This window comes from Vipera ursinii, assembly GCF_947247035.1.
Source record: "Vipera ursinii genome assembly, chromosome: 4".
Lineage (NCBI taxonomy): Eukaryota > Metazoa > Chordata > Lepidosauria > Squamata > Viperidae > Vipera > Vipera ursinii.
In genome coordinates this window covers 80,629,737-80,647,064 of record NC_139514.1, presented here as the reverse complement: position 1 = coordinate 80,647,064, position 17,328 = coordinate 80,629,737, and the positions used below count along the sequence as shown (strand labels likewise).

The following is a 17,328-nucleotide window of genomic DNA, read 5'->3' as shown; positions in this document are numbered from 1 at the left end:
CTAACATAATTGACATTAAAATCATTAAACAATTGGTACTGATGGATGAGCACTGTTTCTTCTAGCAGCAGATTAAGCAAGTAATACTGGTAGTTTTTTGCCAAATGCATTTTAATGTGCATTTAATTCCTTTCAAGTGCCCGGAAGGAAATTATATTTTGAAAAATGAGATGTCTTTTTATAAACATGTCTTCAGAGTAAATGTTTGCCTATCAAATGACAGAATATTTTTTCTTATTTTTCCATAGTTGTTAGCCTGTTAAGGGCATAGAGCTGGTTTTGGTTTAATTGTATATAATTTTTCTCAAGATAGCAAAATGATTTTTCTCTACAACTTCTATGATCTATGGCTGGGTTAGCACTGACTAAAGCAGGCATGTCAAACTCACGATGTCATGTGACATCGTGCAACGTATTGCGACTTTTTCCCCATTTTCCGGCAATGGGGTGGGCGCGGTTTCAGTATGATGCATCCGGCCCGTGGGCCAACAGTTTGACATGCCTGGACTGAAGCATAGGAGATATAAATCAAAAGATCAAGGGAATCCAAATTGCAGAAGGATAATTTTTTTTGTAGGATACTTTTTAATGTTCACTTTGAAAGAATAATTCTGACCAGAGGATCTTTACTTTTATAAAGTAGAATTTTCTTGCATTCATATTCTAATCATGAGATTTTGCATTGGTGATAGAAAAAAACCTAAAACTTTGAGCTGCAGTTATTGGTTTCTGGCAGCTGTATTTTCAGAAAATTCTCAAATTGAAGCTATAAATCTGATTTTTATCTTTATTTATATTTTATATTTAAACATTTTTAGGGAAAATATTCCATTGCCATATACTTCTCTTGCTATAATAGACAATTTATTTATGTTCTAGTCGGATTTAGAATTTGACATAATTTTATCATTTTTGTGGTAGCAAAGTATTTGTAGTTCACTAGTGTAAAAACCCTGTTTTTGAATATCTTAATAGCAGTTCCAATTTTTGAGAAACTGTTTAAGAAATGAACAGACAATAAATAGACAATGTATCTATTCTAAATCTGATTCTTTATACTTAAATATAATAGGAGAAACCATATGAAATTTCAAATATTCTTATTTTAGAGAAAGAAATGATCACTTCTCCATTCCCCAATTTGGTAAATGTTACTCCTGTTTTATAGCCCTTTTGAAAAAGCATAAATGATGCTTCAGCCTTTTGAGTTTGGTTTTTCTTCCAAGATGTATATTTTGCCTCTTTGTTCTTATGTCTTGAATGTTTCTTGCTTTGCTTTTTTGGATTAAATCATGGCTCTATTTCAATGGAGGGATTATAGACTACATATGTAGGATGAAGGCCATTCCAGGGTGTTAGAATGCTTGTTGAGATACTGCCAGAGTCAGCTCAAAACAAATGAGATTTTTTTAAAAAAATATTGAAAGTTTTTCTAGGCCTCTCTTTCCCCCCCCCTCCATATATACAAGTTTGCAAATATATATCTGTGTATGTGTATGCCTGCATATGTGTTTCATGTGTGTGTGTGTATAAAGCCACATGCACATATAATATACACATAAATACACAGGAAGAACTCAGTTTTTCTTGTCTACTTTTTGTCTCTTTGGGAAAAATATTTATTTCAGCATTACATTTCTATTCATGCTCGATCACAATCAAGATGGAATAAAATGATGTAAAGTAGACATGGTATGTGAAGGCCAGACTTATTTTTAGATAGCTAAAATACCAACAGGCATTTCTGGCTTAACTTTATCTGGATCAATTGTTAAGTCTTAGGAAATAATTAAACTTTATAGAAAGAATTTCTCCCTTCCCTTTTTTTGTTTTTACTATTTTGTTTTTAATAATACTAGGGTTTTTTAAGCTATTTCTTGGCAAGTCAATCAATAAATCAATTTTATTTATTATCTTATTACAGTCACAGACCAGCAAATAAAAGTATTAAAATCAACAATAGTAAAAAATAAAAATAAAAGACAGACAGAATAATATATTACAATTGGTGGTGGATTAACAGTGGGCAGTTAATATTTGCCTAATTTTATATACAGCATAACAGAATTTGGCCACATTCAGAGAAATTATTTACATTGTTCTGATAACAGTAATTGCATGTACAAAAAGATTAGTATTTCCTGGATATTTTATTAGATAAGGTATTATAAATTGAGTCCGTGAGTCCTTATAGAAGATGCAGTGTAGCAGGATGTGAGCTATAGTTTTACTGGCTAGTCCTAAATTACATTCACATAAGAAAATGATATTTAGGAAGTTTGACCATCCTAAATTTAAGGAGAGCTGCTATTTTGATTATTAGAAAATGCTGAATTTCTGTTGTACTCCAGGACATTTATGTAAAGTGTTTGCTCAAGAAAAATAAATTTTTTTATTAAAAAGAAAAGACTCACAACTTTCTGAAAATGTTACATCAAATAATTATCAATTTACATTATTTTTGAAGCTGCCTTGTCTCCTAGTAAACAAGTGACCATTCTCATAACATATCCATCTCTCAACCTCTGTATTTATAATGAGGGCGTGACCAATTTTTTAGGGTATGACCAATTTTTAAACAAGAAAGAAATTTCTAAAAACTTTTCTGTACAGCAATCTCACCAAGAGACATGTCATATCGAATTCAATTAATGGCTACTGAACTATTAGTTGGGGGGTTCTTGGTGCCCTCTGAGCTTGGTAGTTTTCTTGCAGATATTTCATTACCCAAACTAGGTAACTTCATCAGTGCTAGTCCAAGAAAACAACCGAAAGCAACAAGGACCCTTCATTTCAACCCTGAGCTACAAATATTCTTCTTTATTGAAATATTTATTGCACAAACTAATTATTTTCTAAAAGGCCAGTCTGGTGGGTAACAAGTTTTAACTCTGATAGCTGCTTATTAGTGAAATTGGTGTTTATGGATAAGAAGTTGCCATCTAATACAAAAGGGGCACATTGAAAAATGATGCATTGTTTACAAATGTTATACTAGAGAATATCATTTTTTTTACATTTTGTCATTTTTATATAACCATGTTAAATATAACAACTAAAACAAGATAGCCTGTTATTGAAGTACACTGTGGACCTTTCATTACATCTATAACTCAGGAAAACTTAATTTCGTATTCATTTTTCAAAGCAAATTTGACCAGCGGTGATAATTTAGAATTTTTTTACTTCCCTCAACTTATCCTGTTATTTATTTATTTACTTTTTTTTGCTAACAGTGATTATCATACTTTGCTGTATGAAGTAATTTAGCTACAAATGCCTCTGTTTATAATCCTGGGACCATCTACAACAGAACAAGCCCTGTCAAATATGTTTACATTCTTATAAGCACAAAGATACCAGCATAAAATATATGATAGTAGCTAATTTTCAGTGCTTGTTATAAAATCACAGGGGGAAGAAGGTTATTAAATTAATATACAATTTAATTATATGGCATACATTTAGCTTATTTTGCAATTAAGTGAATAAAATAAAGAGGCAGAGAAAAATTAATAATCAATTATTGTAGTTTTACCTGCACTAATGCATGCATTTACCCATGGCTAAACCCTATTCAATATATTGTGACTTGTTCCTGAGAAAAATATGCATATGATACTGTCAGAATACCAAACATCATATATTTTGGCAAACCATGTTTAACATTAGATTTTTGTACAGGAACTGTGATGATGCCTTATCAGCTGAAGACTGTGAAAACTTGTACCAGTTTGTTTATAGCACCCACCGACCATTGGCGGTAGCTGCTGGGGAATTACTTTACAAAAGGTATTTTATTTATTTATTAAACTTATCTGCCAGACATTTCAGTCTGAAAAGTGACTTTTTTCAAGGATATCCACTTTTTATTGTTGATGGAATTTAAAACTACCTACATGTTCTCTTTAAGCAAAGTGCTATGCCTTTTTTCTTATTGAGCGATTCTCTTCTCTTCTAACTGATGCTTATCATTCATTTTTCGTAATGAGATTGATACATGTTTCTACAAATACATTTATGAACTAATGAAAGAATCATATCAGTGGTTCTCTAATAAAGTAGAATGTCTCAATATCCATTCATCCAACCAATGTTAGTGATGTTTTATGTAGAATATTTTCTTTAGCACTTGCATTGGTAATGGCACAATGTAAACTAATCCAGTTAAACTGTTAAATCCTTATATCTTACTCTGGAGGGAGAATGGATGGGTAAGCAGCAGTGCACTGAAGCATGCCCTGGTTCTGTGGACACCTACTTAATTTTGACATCCAAGTATGGTGTAAATGTTGAAAGATTTGTCACATTAGAAGCTGGGATGTTGAGTGTAGACATGTTCTTTCCTTCTATGAATGAAAGATGCTCCCCACTCATAACAAGGCTATCTTATGCCTCATGCCATAGCGTGAAAAAAATAGAGCTACACCTATATCAAAAGTAGAAACCAAACAGAACTAAAATCTTCATATATTTCACCAAAAGAACCAGCAGATTTGTTATTAACATTCCATAGATCAGAGGTCTCCAACCTTTCTCAGTTGGCGGACTGGAGGGAAAGGGGGAAGGGGAGAAGCAATTTACACACACACAGGGCCGTGAGCATGTGCGACACAAATGGGCTGGTGCTAGTGCCTGTGTGACACTTGCTAGCACCGTGCCATTTTTGCTGCGTGGGCATTGGCACTGCCCCGTTTTCATGCTGCGTGCTGCCTGGTTTCTCCCATTTTCACGCTGCACGACACCCAGTTTTCACACCACATGCAGCCTGGGTTTCCCCCATTTTTGCACCTCATGCCACCTGGTTTTTCCCCTATTTTTGCACCGCGTGGCGCCTGGTTTTTGTGTGTCGCCTGGTTTTTGTGCTGCCTGCTGCCCAGTTTCCCCCCATTTTTGTGCTGTGCGGCACCCTGTTTGCATAGCAGTGGCACCCTGTTTTCACTGCGCAGCACCCCATTTGCATAGTGGCAGCAGCGCTAGCACGAGTGGGGGTGAGTATGCACACGTGTGCCCACTCTGGCCAGCCTGTTCTGCGGACTGCAGGTTGGGGAGCCCTGCCATAAATGCAACAATGAAAATGAAAGTAAAATATTTTGCTAAAGTCAATTACTGAAGTCATGGCTACAATGCGATATGATTCAGGGATAGCCTCTTCAGGTCTATGAGGACTAACTCCCTCTTTCTTTCAGCCATGAAAATTCAGTTTACACAGATGGAAGCTTGTAACTGCTCTTGGCAATATAATAAGAAAAAGGACTGTACAAATATTAATTTAAAAGAATTGTTAATAAACCTTATGTGAATGTTGTGGATTCTTTTTGAACTACGGTGAATTCATTGCCTCTTACTAAAACAGCACTTCATTTGATGCAAAGAAGTGTAGTGTTCACATTAAATTTGAAGCACTTCTGAATCATTTTCAAAGTGTGCACAACCATGGAAAAAATTATAGTCCATTTGTATGATGCTGAACTTATACCATTCCTTTAACTGAAAATGTTTCAAGGTAAGTTTTTCTTAGAAAACAAAATTCTGCTTCATTACAGTATACTTCACCGTACACTTGCCAATCAGATCATCAGCCTTATATGAAGCCTGCACTATTGAAACTGAAATAAAATACTTAAGATTTGTTCTGAACCAAAGAGGACAATTTATAGAGAAAGAAGACTAAAGCATGCATGACATTGCTGTCATGTTTTCAAGATTATCTCTGAGATTACAAGTAATACTTTTCCTTAACTGTGAAAAATTGGAAGTTTGGTTACAATCTTATACCCACCTACCTGGTAGTAACATTGATTGAAGTTGCTTGCTGTAAATCAGAATTTGGGAGTTGCTTTTGATCATCTCCTTATTTCTTTGACAGATTGATTATCCAGGAAATTGAGCCAGAATCATTCACCAAAAGAAATGGAAAACAGGAACCTATTACTAGCCAGCTGAAAACACTAATAGTTTTTTTCTTGGAAAGTGAGGTAAAATTCCCTGCTCAGACTATAAGAGAGAAACAGCTGAATAAAGACAGCTAATGCAATTAAGGGGCAAATGTGAAGGTTTGAGAGTGGGTGAATTTTAATTGGGTTAATTTGCTATTAAACAAAATGTGTAAGAAAGTACTATCTCATATTGTTATTGCTAGTTTTGGATAATTGTAGTTACAGTATAGTGGAAGATTTAGAGAATACAATGAATTAGAATTATGAAGGGAAAAGATTGAGTTAATAATAAATACCTGATTACATCCTTTATTGAAATTGTTGAAAGACTAACTTTTGAGTGTGTATGTTGAAACATACACACTTTTTAAACAGCCAAAGCAGTTCATTTTCTTGATTAAGGAATGTGATAAATTGTAATGCATTTAGGCAACTAACTTGTCAACTGAATTGTTTCACTGTTATTAAGTTAAACTCCTGTTGAATTTAAAAGTCTAAAATTTTAATGTGGGTATGGCTATTTTAAGGCCTGTCCAAAGTTAGGCTAGTTTATACACTGGGAAAATATGTTCGTTCTGTATGTATTCTAATAACTGATCTTGAAATGATGAATGTTTAAAGTGACCAAAGGAGCATTTCTTATTTTTTAGCACTTTTGTTGTACATCTTTAAATGCAAATTAATATGACAAGCTACAATCAGAAGGGATATTCCCAGAACTATAGTGGAAATATGTTTATATATCAAATTTGGTATCATGAGAATTTCTACTTTTGAGGAGATATTGAAAACATGCAAGTTTCTGCTTGACCTTACTGCTTTCTAGGTTCATAATGGTAGTTTGTCCTATTGGATTATTTCTTTTCTTTTTAGCTGCATAACCACGTCACATATCTTGTAGACAGCCTGTGGGATTGGGGTGTGCGTTTATTGAAAAATTGGGAGCAAATGACAGCTCTGTTACTGGAGGATGCCAGAGAACATGAAAGAAGTAAGTGAGCCATAAAGCTTAGTGTTTTCATTGCTACCTTCTGCTTTGAAAGGGCAACCCAGAGCATCAGTGATATGAACGCAGGTTGGATATGAGAATTTCAGGAGCAGTGTCATAAACAGTCTGAAGACTAGTCCTCTACTCAGAATTTGTCTGAGCAGCTTAGCCAATCTGACTTCTGTTTTATATCAGAGCAAAGGATGCTGCGCCTTACTAGTTCATGAATTCTGGAAAGTGGTAAGAGGATTTGTTTGGCTTAGTGTGTTGTATACCATTATGTATGACACCTTTGTGTGTGTGTGTGTGTGTGTGTGTGTGTGTGTGTGTGTGTGTGTGTTTTAATTTAATAAACTGTATTGAAGCAAATTAAGGCTTTAAGACTTACCCTGAAGTACTAAACATGTATGTCTATGTAGGGCATATTAATGATTATTAGTTTTATCTATCTTACTTAATAAGCATTCGATCTTTTTTTTTTAGCATTCATTGATTCCCCTTAGATCTTTGTCTCTTATTTGAGTCTGTATCAGACAACCCAAAATCATTTGTAGAGGAAAAGAAATAGAGAATGTCTTTTTAGTTACATTAAAATATTCCTATGTTTAATGGCTAAAGTCACTGTGGGCTTCCAGATTTTCAGAACTCTACTTCTTTCTGAGGAAGACTGAATAGATTCTCCATTGTTTTGTTTACAGCACTGAGTGATGTGCAGGAGAGTGCCCTCATTGAAATAATCCTAGCGACTGTTCGACAAGCTGTTGAAGGTCCTCCCACAGGCAGGGGAGGAATAAAGAAAGTCAGTAGAGTTTTATTTTTTTACTTTATTGGTAGCGAAAACCTTCTGTTTATAGTGACAATAATCCTTTTCTCTGTAATGATAGAACCAAATGGTGGGTGGAAAGCAAATGTGATACCTGACTTATATCCAATGCAGGGAAGAAAACCATAGTATTCCCACACAACCTTAGGATTTCTTTATTAATCAAATTTGTATAGCAGCCCATATCACCAAAAGCAACTCTAGGTTGTGCACAACAGTGAGACAAAATAACAATGTAAAAAACCCACACCTATAAAATATAAAAATCTATATTAATAAATAGGGCTAGTACTAGTAGCGCCAGAAAGAATGAAGCGACTGGGCCAAAGCCGAAAGGACGCTCAGCTGTGGATGTGTCTGGTGGTGAAAGGAAAGTCCGATGCTGTAAAGATTTTTTCTCCATAGGAACCTGGAATGTAAGATCCATGAATCAAGGAAAGCTGGACGTGGTCAAACAAGAGATGACAAGACTGAACATCGACATCTTAGGTATCAGCGAACTAAAATGGACAGGAATGGGTTAATTTAATTCAGATGACCATCAGGTATACTACTGCGGGCAAGAATCCCTCAGAAGAAATGGAGTAGCCTTCATAGTCAATAAAAGAGTAGGAAAAAGCAATACTGGGATACAATCCTCAAAATGACAGAATGATCTCAATTCAAATCCAAGGCAAACCAATCAATATCACAGTAGTCCAGGTCTATGCCCCAACCACCGGTGCTGAAGAGGATGAAATTGACCGGTTCTATGAAGCCCTACAGCCTTATAGAACTAACATCAAAAATGATGTTCTTATCATCATGGGGGATTGGAATGCTAAAGTAGGAAGCCAAAAGATAACCGGAATAACAGGCAAGTTTGGCCTTGGAGTGCAAAATGAAGCAGGGCACAGGCTGATAGAATTCTGTCAAGAGAATACGATAGTCATAGCAAACACTCTTTTCCAACAACCAAAGAGACGGCTCTACACATGGACATCACCAGACGGTGAACACAGAAATTAGATTGACTATGTGCTCTGCAGCCAAAGATGGAGAAGCTCTATACAGTCAGTAAAAACAAGACCATGAGCTGACTGTGGCTCAAACCATGAGCTTCTCATTGCAAAGTTTAGGCTTAAACTGAAGAAAGTAGGGAAAAGCACTAGGCCACTCAGGTATGAATTAAATCATATCCCGGTTGAATATACGATAGAGGTGACAAATAGATTTAAGGAATTAGGTCTGATAGACAGAGTGCCTGAAGAACTATGGACAGAGGTTCGCAACATTGTACAACAGGTAGCAACCAAAACCATCCCAAAGAAAAAGAAATGCAAGAAAGCAAAATGGTTGTCTGAGGAAGCTTTGCAAATAGCTGAGGAAAGGAGGGAAGCGAAAGGCAAGGGAGAAAAAGAAAGATACGCCCAATTGAATGCAGAATTCCAGAGAATAGCTAGAAAAGAATGCCTTCTTAAATGAGCAGTGCAAAGAAATAGAAGAAAACAATAGAATAGGGAGGACAAGAGATCTTTTCAAGAAAATTGGAGAGATGAAGGGAACATTTCATGCAAAAATGGGCCAAAATGGCAGGGACCTAACAGAGGCAGAAGAGATTAAGAAGAGGTGGCAAAATTACACAGAGGAACTATACAAGAGGAACTATACAAGAGGAACTATACAAGAATGAGCTTAACGTCCCTGATAATCACAATGAGGTGGTCACTGACCTCGAGCCAGACATCCTAGAATGTGAAGTGAAGTGGGCCTTAGAAAAGCTGAGCAATAACAAAGCTAGTGGAGGTGACAGTATTCCAGCTGAGCTATTCAAAATCTTAAAAGACGATGTAGTAAAAGTGCTACACTCAATTTGCCAGCAAATTTGGAAAACTCAACAGTGGCCACAGGATTGGAAAAGATCAGTTTACATTCCAATTCCAAAGAAAGGCAGTGCCAAAGAATGTTCAAACTATCGCACCATTGCACTCATTTCTCATGCTAGTAAAGTCATGCTTAACATCCTACAAGCTAGACTCCAGCAGTATGTGGATCGAGAACTATCAGAAGTATAGGCAGGATTTCGAAGAGGCAGAGAAACTAGAGATCAAATTGCCAACATACGCTGGATCATGGAGAAAGCTAGGGAGTTCCAGAAAAACATCTACTTCTGTTTCATTGACTATGCTAAAGCCTTTGATTGTGTGGATCATAACAAACTGTGGCAAGTTCTTAAAGAGATGGGAGTACCAGACCATCTTATTTGTCTCTTGAGAAACCTATATGTGGGCCAAGAAGCAACAGTGAGAACTGGACACCGAACCACTAATTGGTTCAAAATTGGGAAAGGAGTCTGGCAAGGCTGTATATTGTCGCCCTGCCTATTTAACTTATATGCAGAGCACATCATGGGAAAGGCAGGGCTAGATGAATCAAAAGTTGGAATTAAGATTGCTGGAAGAAACATCAACAACCTAAGATATGCAGATGATACCACTCTAATGGCAGAAAATGAAGAACAACTAAAGAGCCTCCTGTTGCGGGTGAAGAAGGAGAGTGCAAAACTTGGGTTGAAACCTAACATTAAGAAAACCAAGATCATGGCATCTGGCCCTATCAATTCCTGGCAAATAGATGGGGAAAAAATGGAGGTAGTGACAGATTTTATTTTCCTGGGCTCCAAGATCACCGCAGATGGGGATTGTAGCCAAGAAATTAAAAGACGCTTGCTCCTTGGGAGGAAAGCCATGGCAAATCTAGACAGCACACTAAAAAGCAGAGACATCACCCTGCCAACAAAAGTGCGTATTGTTGTGATTCAGGGTCAGCCTGTGGGTTCGGCAGTTGGGTCGGACAATTCAGAGGAGGAGGAGGGGGATGTTGGAGAGCCTGCAGAGAACAGCCCTGAGGCTTCGCAGAGCCCTCAGCCAGGCCCCTCCCATCTGGTTACAACGCAGACCTAGCTGTGTGAGCCTGACAGCGTGAATGAAGATGACCCACAGCTGGCCCTGTTCAAGGACGCCCGACGCAGGAGCCAGTCAATCAGGAGTAAACAGAGGAAGGCAATGGGGCACCTCGGAAGGAGGCAGAGAGAAGCCACGCCTTGAACTGTTTAAAAGGGGAATGTGTGGGAGGGCTGGTTTGCTGAAGGCAACTGTTTGAATAGCTCCTGTTTCATGGTTCGTGTTTTTGTTTTGCTTTGTTTTGTGTCAATAAATTTGGCAGGCTTAGTTCCAGCCTCTTGCCTTTTTGTAAAGGGGTTGTCCCTGCCTTTTCTGCAGGGCCGGTACTAGGCTGGAACAGAACACGTATAGTCAAGGCTATGGTCTTCCCAGTTGCAATGTATGGCAGTGAAAGTTGGATCATAAGAAAGGCTGAGCGCCAAAGAATTGAGGCCTTTGAAATATGGTGCTGGAGAAGACTCCTCCGAGTCCCTTGGATTGCAAGGCGATCAAACTGGTCAGTCCTAGAGGAGATCAACCCTGACTGCTCTTTAGAAGGCCAGATCCTGAAGCTAAAACTCAAATACTTTGGCCACTTAATGAGAAGGAAGGACTCACTGGAGAAGAGCCTAATGCTGGGAAAGATTGAGGGCAATAGAAGAAGGGGACGACAGAGAATGAGGTGGTTGGATGGAGTCACTGAAGCAGTAGGCGTGAGTTTAAATGGACTCCAGAAGATGGTAGAGGACAGGAAGGCCTGGAGGAACGTTGTCCATAGGGTCACGATGGGTCGGACATGACTTCGCAGCTAACAACAACAATATTAATAAATATAAAAACCAAAGATGCAAACCCTGGGTAATGAGAGAGATAAAATGGCCATCTCAGTATATATATTTTATTGGTTTTTAAGAATGACAATCTTCAGTGCCTAGTGTACTGCGTGTTGTGTTGGTTTACATTTTAAAAAGAAAAGACAATAATCGATTAACATCAGTAATGATTAAATTTGATAATCCCATAATTAATATATTAATTAATAATATATTTCTTTAATCTTCCCTTCTTCCGTTTATATTTTCCTTTGTCAATATTAAACAAAATGTAATTCTTAATGCTTTCAGTATATGAATGATTAAATATACTTTTTTATATTTATGCAAATAATAATCTTAGTATAACTTTTTTTCAGCTTATATTATTGTTATAACCATCATCCCATTAATTCACCATGCATTCTATTTTCGTAGTTTTTGTTTAAGCTTAATTTCCCTTTTATATTCAATCCATTTCTTATCAGTCATGATTTCGTCAAATATTAGTCATCTAAATATCCAAATTTTTCCATTTAGGTACACCATCCCAATGTTTTCATATTTCATATATTATAAAAATACTGTACTTCTTATCTGTCTTATAGCATCTAGGTATAACATCCTTTAGTTAGCTTATATCTCACTTATATTAATAAAAGTTATATCAACCCACTATTTTTATATCATGTATTATAAAACATACTATATTACTTAAATCTCTTATCCCTCTTGTTATAGAGCCCTTTTATGTTCAGAATTCCCTATTCTTTTAACCATATTCAAACAAGTATTTGTTCATGTAATACTCCATCTGATAGGGTGAGTCAAATCTTTTGAATCTTTGTCTAGTCTTCTTCTTTTGCCGAATAGCTTTCCAAGTTGATATAATCCACTTATCCGGCAGTTCCTGTGTTTTTGCAAGTATTGTTGGGAATACAAAAGATGACATAAGTAGAATATCTGCTTTCTGTCTCCCAAACTCTGATGATTCTCTTAGAAATTATATAGTCCATTCTGTTTTTATTGTATTAAAATCTTGTAGATTTTTTCCTATTTGTATTAAATTGTAATTCTTTTCATTTGTTGCTTCATCAATTTGATCGTGTTCTTCTAATTTGTGTTTTGTTATCTGATTTGTTTGTTCATTCGCCATTATTTCCTGGGTGGTTTTTAGTTTCTAGATTTAAATTAAAGTTGTGCTTATTTAAATCCTCAAAGTTGTTTTGGATTTCCATGTGGTTTAAATCTATTGTCATTTGTATCTGTCATAACATTCCATACATTTCCTCTTGGAAAGGGTTTGTCTTGCCTTGAAGTATTACCTCTGGAAGTCTTTGATATTCCAGGCTAAATCCTTCAGGAAAAAATACTGAATGTGGCATCTTGTCATTTTTTGATACTTGTACGATGTCTCCCCGCTTCAAACAATTTTTCATCAATGTTTTAATTCAAGGGTCAATTATCAATCAATCAAAATTGCAATTCAGTATGTTAAACCACTTTAAGTCCTTCCTGTAAATTCTCCTCTACAAGATTAGCCAAGAGCCAAAAATTTTCTTTTTCTGTAAAACAGTTCTTAAATTTAAACAACAATCCAAGTATTTTTCTTTCAGACACTCTTTAATCTTATGGCTGGCCTGGCTCTTCCTTTGTTCCCAGCTGTCTTCAAGGTTATTTACAGTTTCAAGGGAACAGATTATTCTTTGTTTCTGGCCGTCCTGCCAGTTTCTGAACCCTTTTTGTTAGTATTTTGTGTTCTGATTCTCCACTAGGTGTCAGTAGTTGTTCATTTTTCAGTTTTTCAAACAGTTATTGTTATTATATAGTTTTTATAATTTCATCAAGACCCTTTAAGGTGTAGTCTAAACAGTTTTTTTTAGTTTCTAGATTTATCCAGACTGTAGTATTTTAAATTAAATTTCAATACGTTTCTTTTTCCCTTAGTATTAATTCGCCACTTCCGTCTATGAGGGAGTGAGGATGGGGTCCCCTCCCTTCACTTTCGGAGATTTTCTTGCTTTGGGAGCCTTTCCAAAGGATTCAGTTAAGAGATAGAATAGAGAAGTTCAATACTCTAACCAATTCCAAGCACGCTGTTCACCAATGTTCAGGTTTATGCTCTTGGACTTTGGTTGCAAGTAGCTTGGGCTAGACGCTGATATCATGCTAGCCTTTCTCCTGTCAGGTTGGAGGGCTTCTCCCAGATCACGTGAAGTGACTGTCGTCGCTTTGTGATCAAAGGGACACCCCTCCTTCATGGTCGCCTCTATGGGGCAACTTCAGACTCATTTAGGGTCCCCCAGGCAGGACAAAACTAGCCGTGGGGAGTGGACCTCTGCTTTCCCATGACCGTGCGCTACAGGCACAAAACCAGAAGTCCTCAAAAATGGCCATCTCACTAATACAGCCATCTCAGTAAGTGTCTGGTACTCTATTGAAAGGGGTGGAGCTAATCTAAATTTGGAGGGAAGCATGTTCAATAATGCAGGTGCCATGGCAAACAAGGCACTTCTTCTAGGACCCACCAAATGTAGATTCCTAGATGATGGAACCTGCAACTTGTCCTGTCTGTCAGATCTGATGGTGCAGACTGATGTAATCAAGCAGAGCTAGTTCCTCAGATAACTCAGTCCCATGCCATGAAGGACTTTAAAGATTAAAACCAGCACATTGAGTTGGACCCGGAAATCTCACACAGCAGAGGTGACGTGCTGGTCTAGGAGCACACATAATTATCTATCCCCCTGCATTCTAAAGTGAGTATTCTTCAGGGACAACCCCATGTAAAGCATAATGCAGTAGTCCAATCTGGAAGTGACTAGGGCATAAGTGACTGTAAGCAGGGCTGCTAAACCAGGAATGAGCAGAACTGGTGCACAAGACAAAACTATGCAAAGGTCCTCAAAGCCACAGCTTTTCATCGAGCAGAAATCGTAAGGCTAGAACAACCCCCAGATTGTGCATTAGGTCTGTCGGGGGCAGGGCAGACCCATCCAGCATCAAAATTGGCATAGTCCTGGAACCAGTGGACTTGTTATTTTCCATTGGAGCTGATACAGTAGAGTACCAAAGTCGATGGTATCAAAAGCTGCCAAATGGTCAAGTTGATCAAGGATGGATGCATTAGCCTCATTCTGCCTACAATAGAGGTCATCCAAAATCATACCAATGCCGTATCAGGATTTTTGTAGAGCAGTCCTCTTTTGCTTCGTAGTTTGAGAAAAAGAAGCAATCTTAAATGCTTACTCAAAGGGCTGTGTCTTTTGCAATAAAAGAATTTGTGGCAGTAGGGAATGCATTCCTTATTCAAGACTCGTGCACAACTTGACAGTTGACTTGGATTCACAGCTTCTACTCAGAGAGTAAGGTGCCTGTTGTACCCAAGGAAACCTTTGCTCAGATATACTGCATGCTGATTTTATTCTTTCAGGGACTAGGATACCCCTTCAGTCAGGCTCTTATGTTGTCAACACAACTTAAAGGTACTATGTTGGGAAGGATATTTTAGGGGATTGGGAACATTTTCTATATTTATAGGTTCCCTCCCCTCTTTGAACCTAATGGAAGGCTTCCCAACTGGATGAAATCACAGTTTATTGTTATGTTTGGAATAATATGTGAATTTAAGTGCATATGTTAAAACAGGAAACAAACCATGATCATGTTGCAACTGCAAATCAGTCTGACCTTCTAAGATTTGTTTATTAACTACAACTTCAAAGCAGTTCTATTTTGCTGTTGAAAATGTTTATTTAGCCATGATCTTAAAGAGTACCAACTTGTTGCTATTGAAAGAGTTGCAAGATATGCACAGCTTGTTCTTAGAACCTAGAAGTGGTGAACTCTTTCTAAACCATTGATATGTGTGGAATGCCTAGATGTTTCTTTATCTGTGTTCTCTTTTCCCTTGCTCAAACATGGATATATCTTAGAATAGAAAAAGGATTCAAAGCAGCTAACTTACAGTACATAGTAATGCTCAAAAATGATAATTGTTTAAATAAATTTGCTACATTTCAAGCAGTTGTATACTTTCATACCTAGTAATTTGCATATAGAATTTGAATCTTGCAGCTCATTTCAATCATTAACAGTGACAGGATTATAATTACAACAAAGTGCTTTGTCTATAGATCTTGTCTACCAAAGAGAAGAAAATACAAATGGAAGATTGTGCTAAAATTACTGAACACTTTATTGTGGTGCTTCCTCAACTCTTGGCAAAGGTAACGTGCAGCTGCTCTTGTGAATGCATATTCAATAACTAATTTGAATTTTAGCAGCACACTAATATCCTGTTTTCCTTTGCAGTATTCACTAGATACAGAAAAAGTGACAAACCTTCTGCAGATCTCACAGTATTTTGATTTAGAGCGGTACAGTACTAGTTCATTCAATAAGGTGAATTTACTTTTATGACAGATGGGTAGATGGAAAATTTTGAGAAATGTGGTGAAAAAAATGTCATTCATTGATTGTTTCATTTTAACTACTGAAAATTGAAATGATGCCTGGGACATGGTGAGAAAACATGGCCTTTGCCACAAAAGCATTTTCACCTGAAATAATTTGAAGGGCAATTTTTCAGACTCTGCAGATATGGAATCTTCTTGATTATTCACCTTTTATTTCTGCACATCTAACTGCGCTAGATGCTCTGCGAGGTTTGATGATAAACATGATTTGTGAATTGGACCTTATATTTCTTATTTTATACTGTAGCTATACAGTGCCTTGTTTGAGGCTTATAATGCATTTAAGGCTAAACAAATATGCTCCTAAATTCAAACTGAGTACAGTACCTTTTGTGGACTACACTGGTTTAAGTAATCTACTACTGTTTAGGATATTAATAATTCCTTTTCTTGCAGAACCTTGATGCTTTATTGAGAGAGGTAAAAGTCATTGTAATGATACACTCCAACACTAATATCCTAGAGACCTGCTCCAGGGTATACAGTATTCTTTCCAGAGGAGAACTTACTATTCATAACCAAGTGGCTTTTGCTAGAGCTGAACTGGTGAATGAATGGGTGGAGAAACTAAATCAACTACTAGGCATTTTTTGGCATAAGGTAAATATGAGTTTTGTATTTAATCAGGAGCAAAACTTAGATATCTGGAACAAAATAGTGATTTTTTTCTAAACTGTTAAATACGCTGTTTTTATATTGGTGAGAACTGAGATATACAAGCAAGTGCCATCTTCATATATGATTAATTTACAAACTAGAAAAAAAATCTATTAAATTATATTAAAAGGTAAAGGTTTTCCCCTTTCCAGTTGTGTCTGACTCTAGGAGGCTGTGCTCATCTCTGTTTCTTGGCCAGGAGAGCCAGCATTGTCTGAAGACATTTCCATGGTCATCTGACCAGCATGACTACACCGAGACGCATGAAATGCTGTTACCTTCCCATTGTAGTGGTACCTATTTATCTACTCACATTTGCATGCTTTTGAACTGCTAGGTAGACAGAAGCTGGGGCGAGAATGGGAGCTCATCCCATCGCATGGTACTCAGGTGTTGAACCTGGACTGTCTGCTTTCCAACTGACAAGCTCAGCATCTTTAACTGCTGAGCCATTGCGCTCCCTATATTTCAACAGGAAGCCAAAATTATCTGATATCTTATACATATGATTGTTTTTCAGTCAATACTGAGATTCTTGTCCCTTCTGTAGTTTATTTATTCTGTCTCTCCAGTTGTGAGGATAATTCAGACACCCCATGAAGGAATTACCTACCGTATATACTTGAGTATAAGCCGAATTTTTCAGCCCACTTTTTGGGCTGAAAAATTCCACTTCGGCTTATACTCCAGTCAACAAAAAAAACTTACCG

The 17,328-nt window shown here is 36.9% G+C and overlaps 1 protein-coding gene across 3 annotated transcripts in view; it reads left to right on the top strand.

Moving 5' to 3' along the window:
- The window catches only part of LOC310639672 (cohesin subunit SA-2-like), a 109,044-nt gene that overhangs the window by 47,751 nt on the left and 43,965 nt on the right, over nt 1–17,328 (top strand). For all 3 annotated transcript variants that reach the window (XM_083361501.1, XM_083361500.1, XM_083361499.1), the window contains exons 15-21: nt 3,685–3,792; nt 5,870–5,978; nt 6,813–6,930; nt 7,626–7,726; nt 15,620–15,712; nt 15,798–15,887; nt 16,358–16,561. In XM_083361501.1, the coding sequence (XP_083217627.1) occupies nt 3,685–3,792; nt 5,870–5,978; nt 6,813–6,930; nt 7,626–7,726; nt 15,620–15,712; nt 15,798–15,887; nt 16,358–16,561 (823 nt within the window). The remainder of the gene's footprint in view (nt 1–3,684; nt 3,793–5,869; nt 5,979–6,812; nt 6,931–7,625; nt 7,727–15,619; nt 15,713–15,797; nt 15,888–16,357; nt 16,562–17,328) is intronic.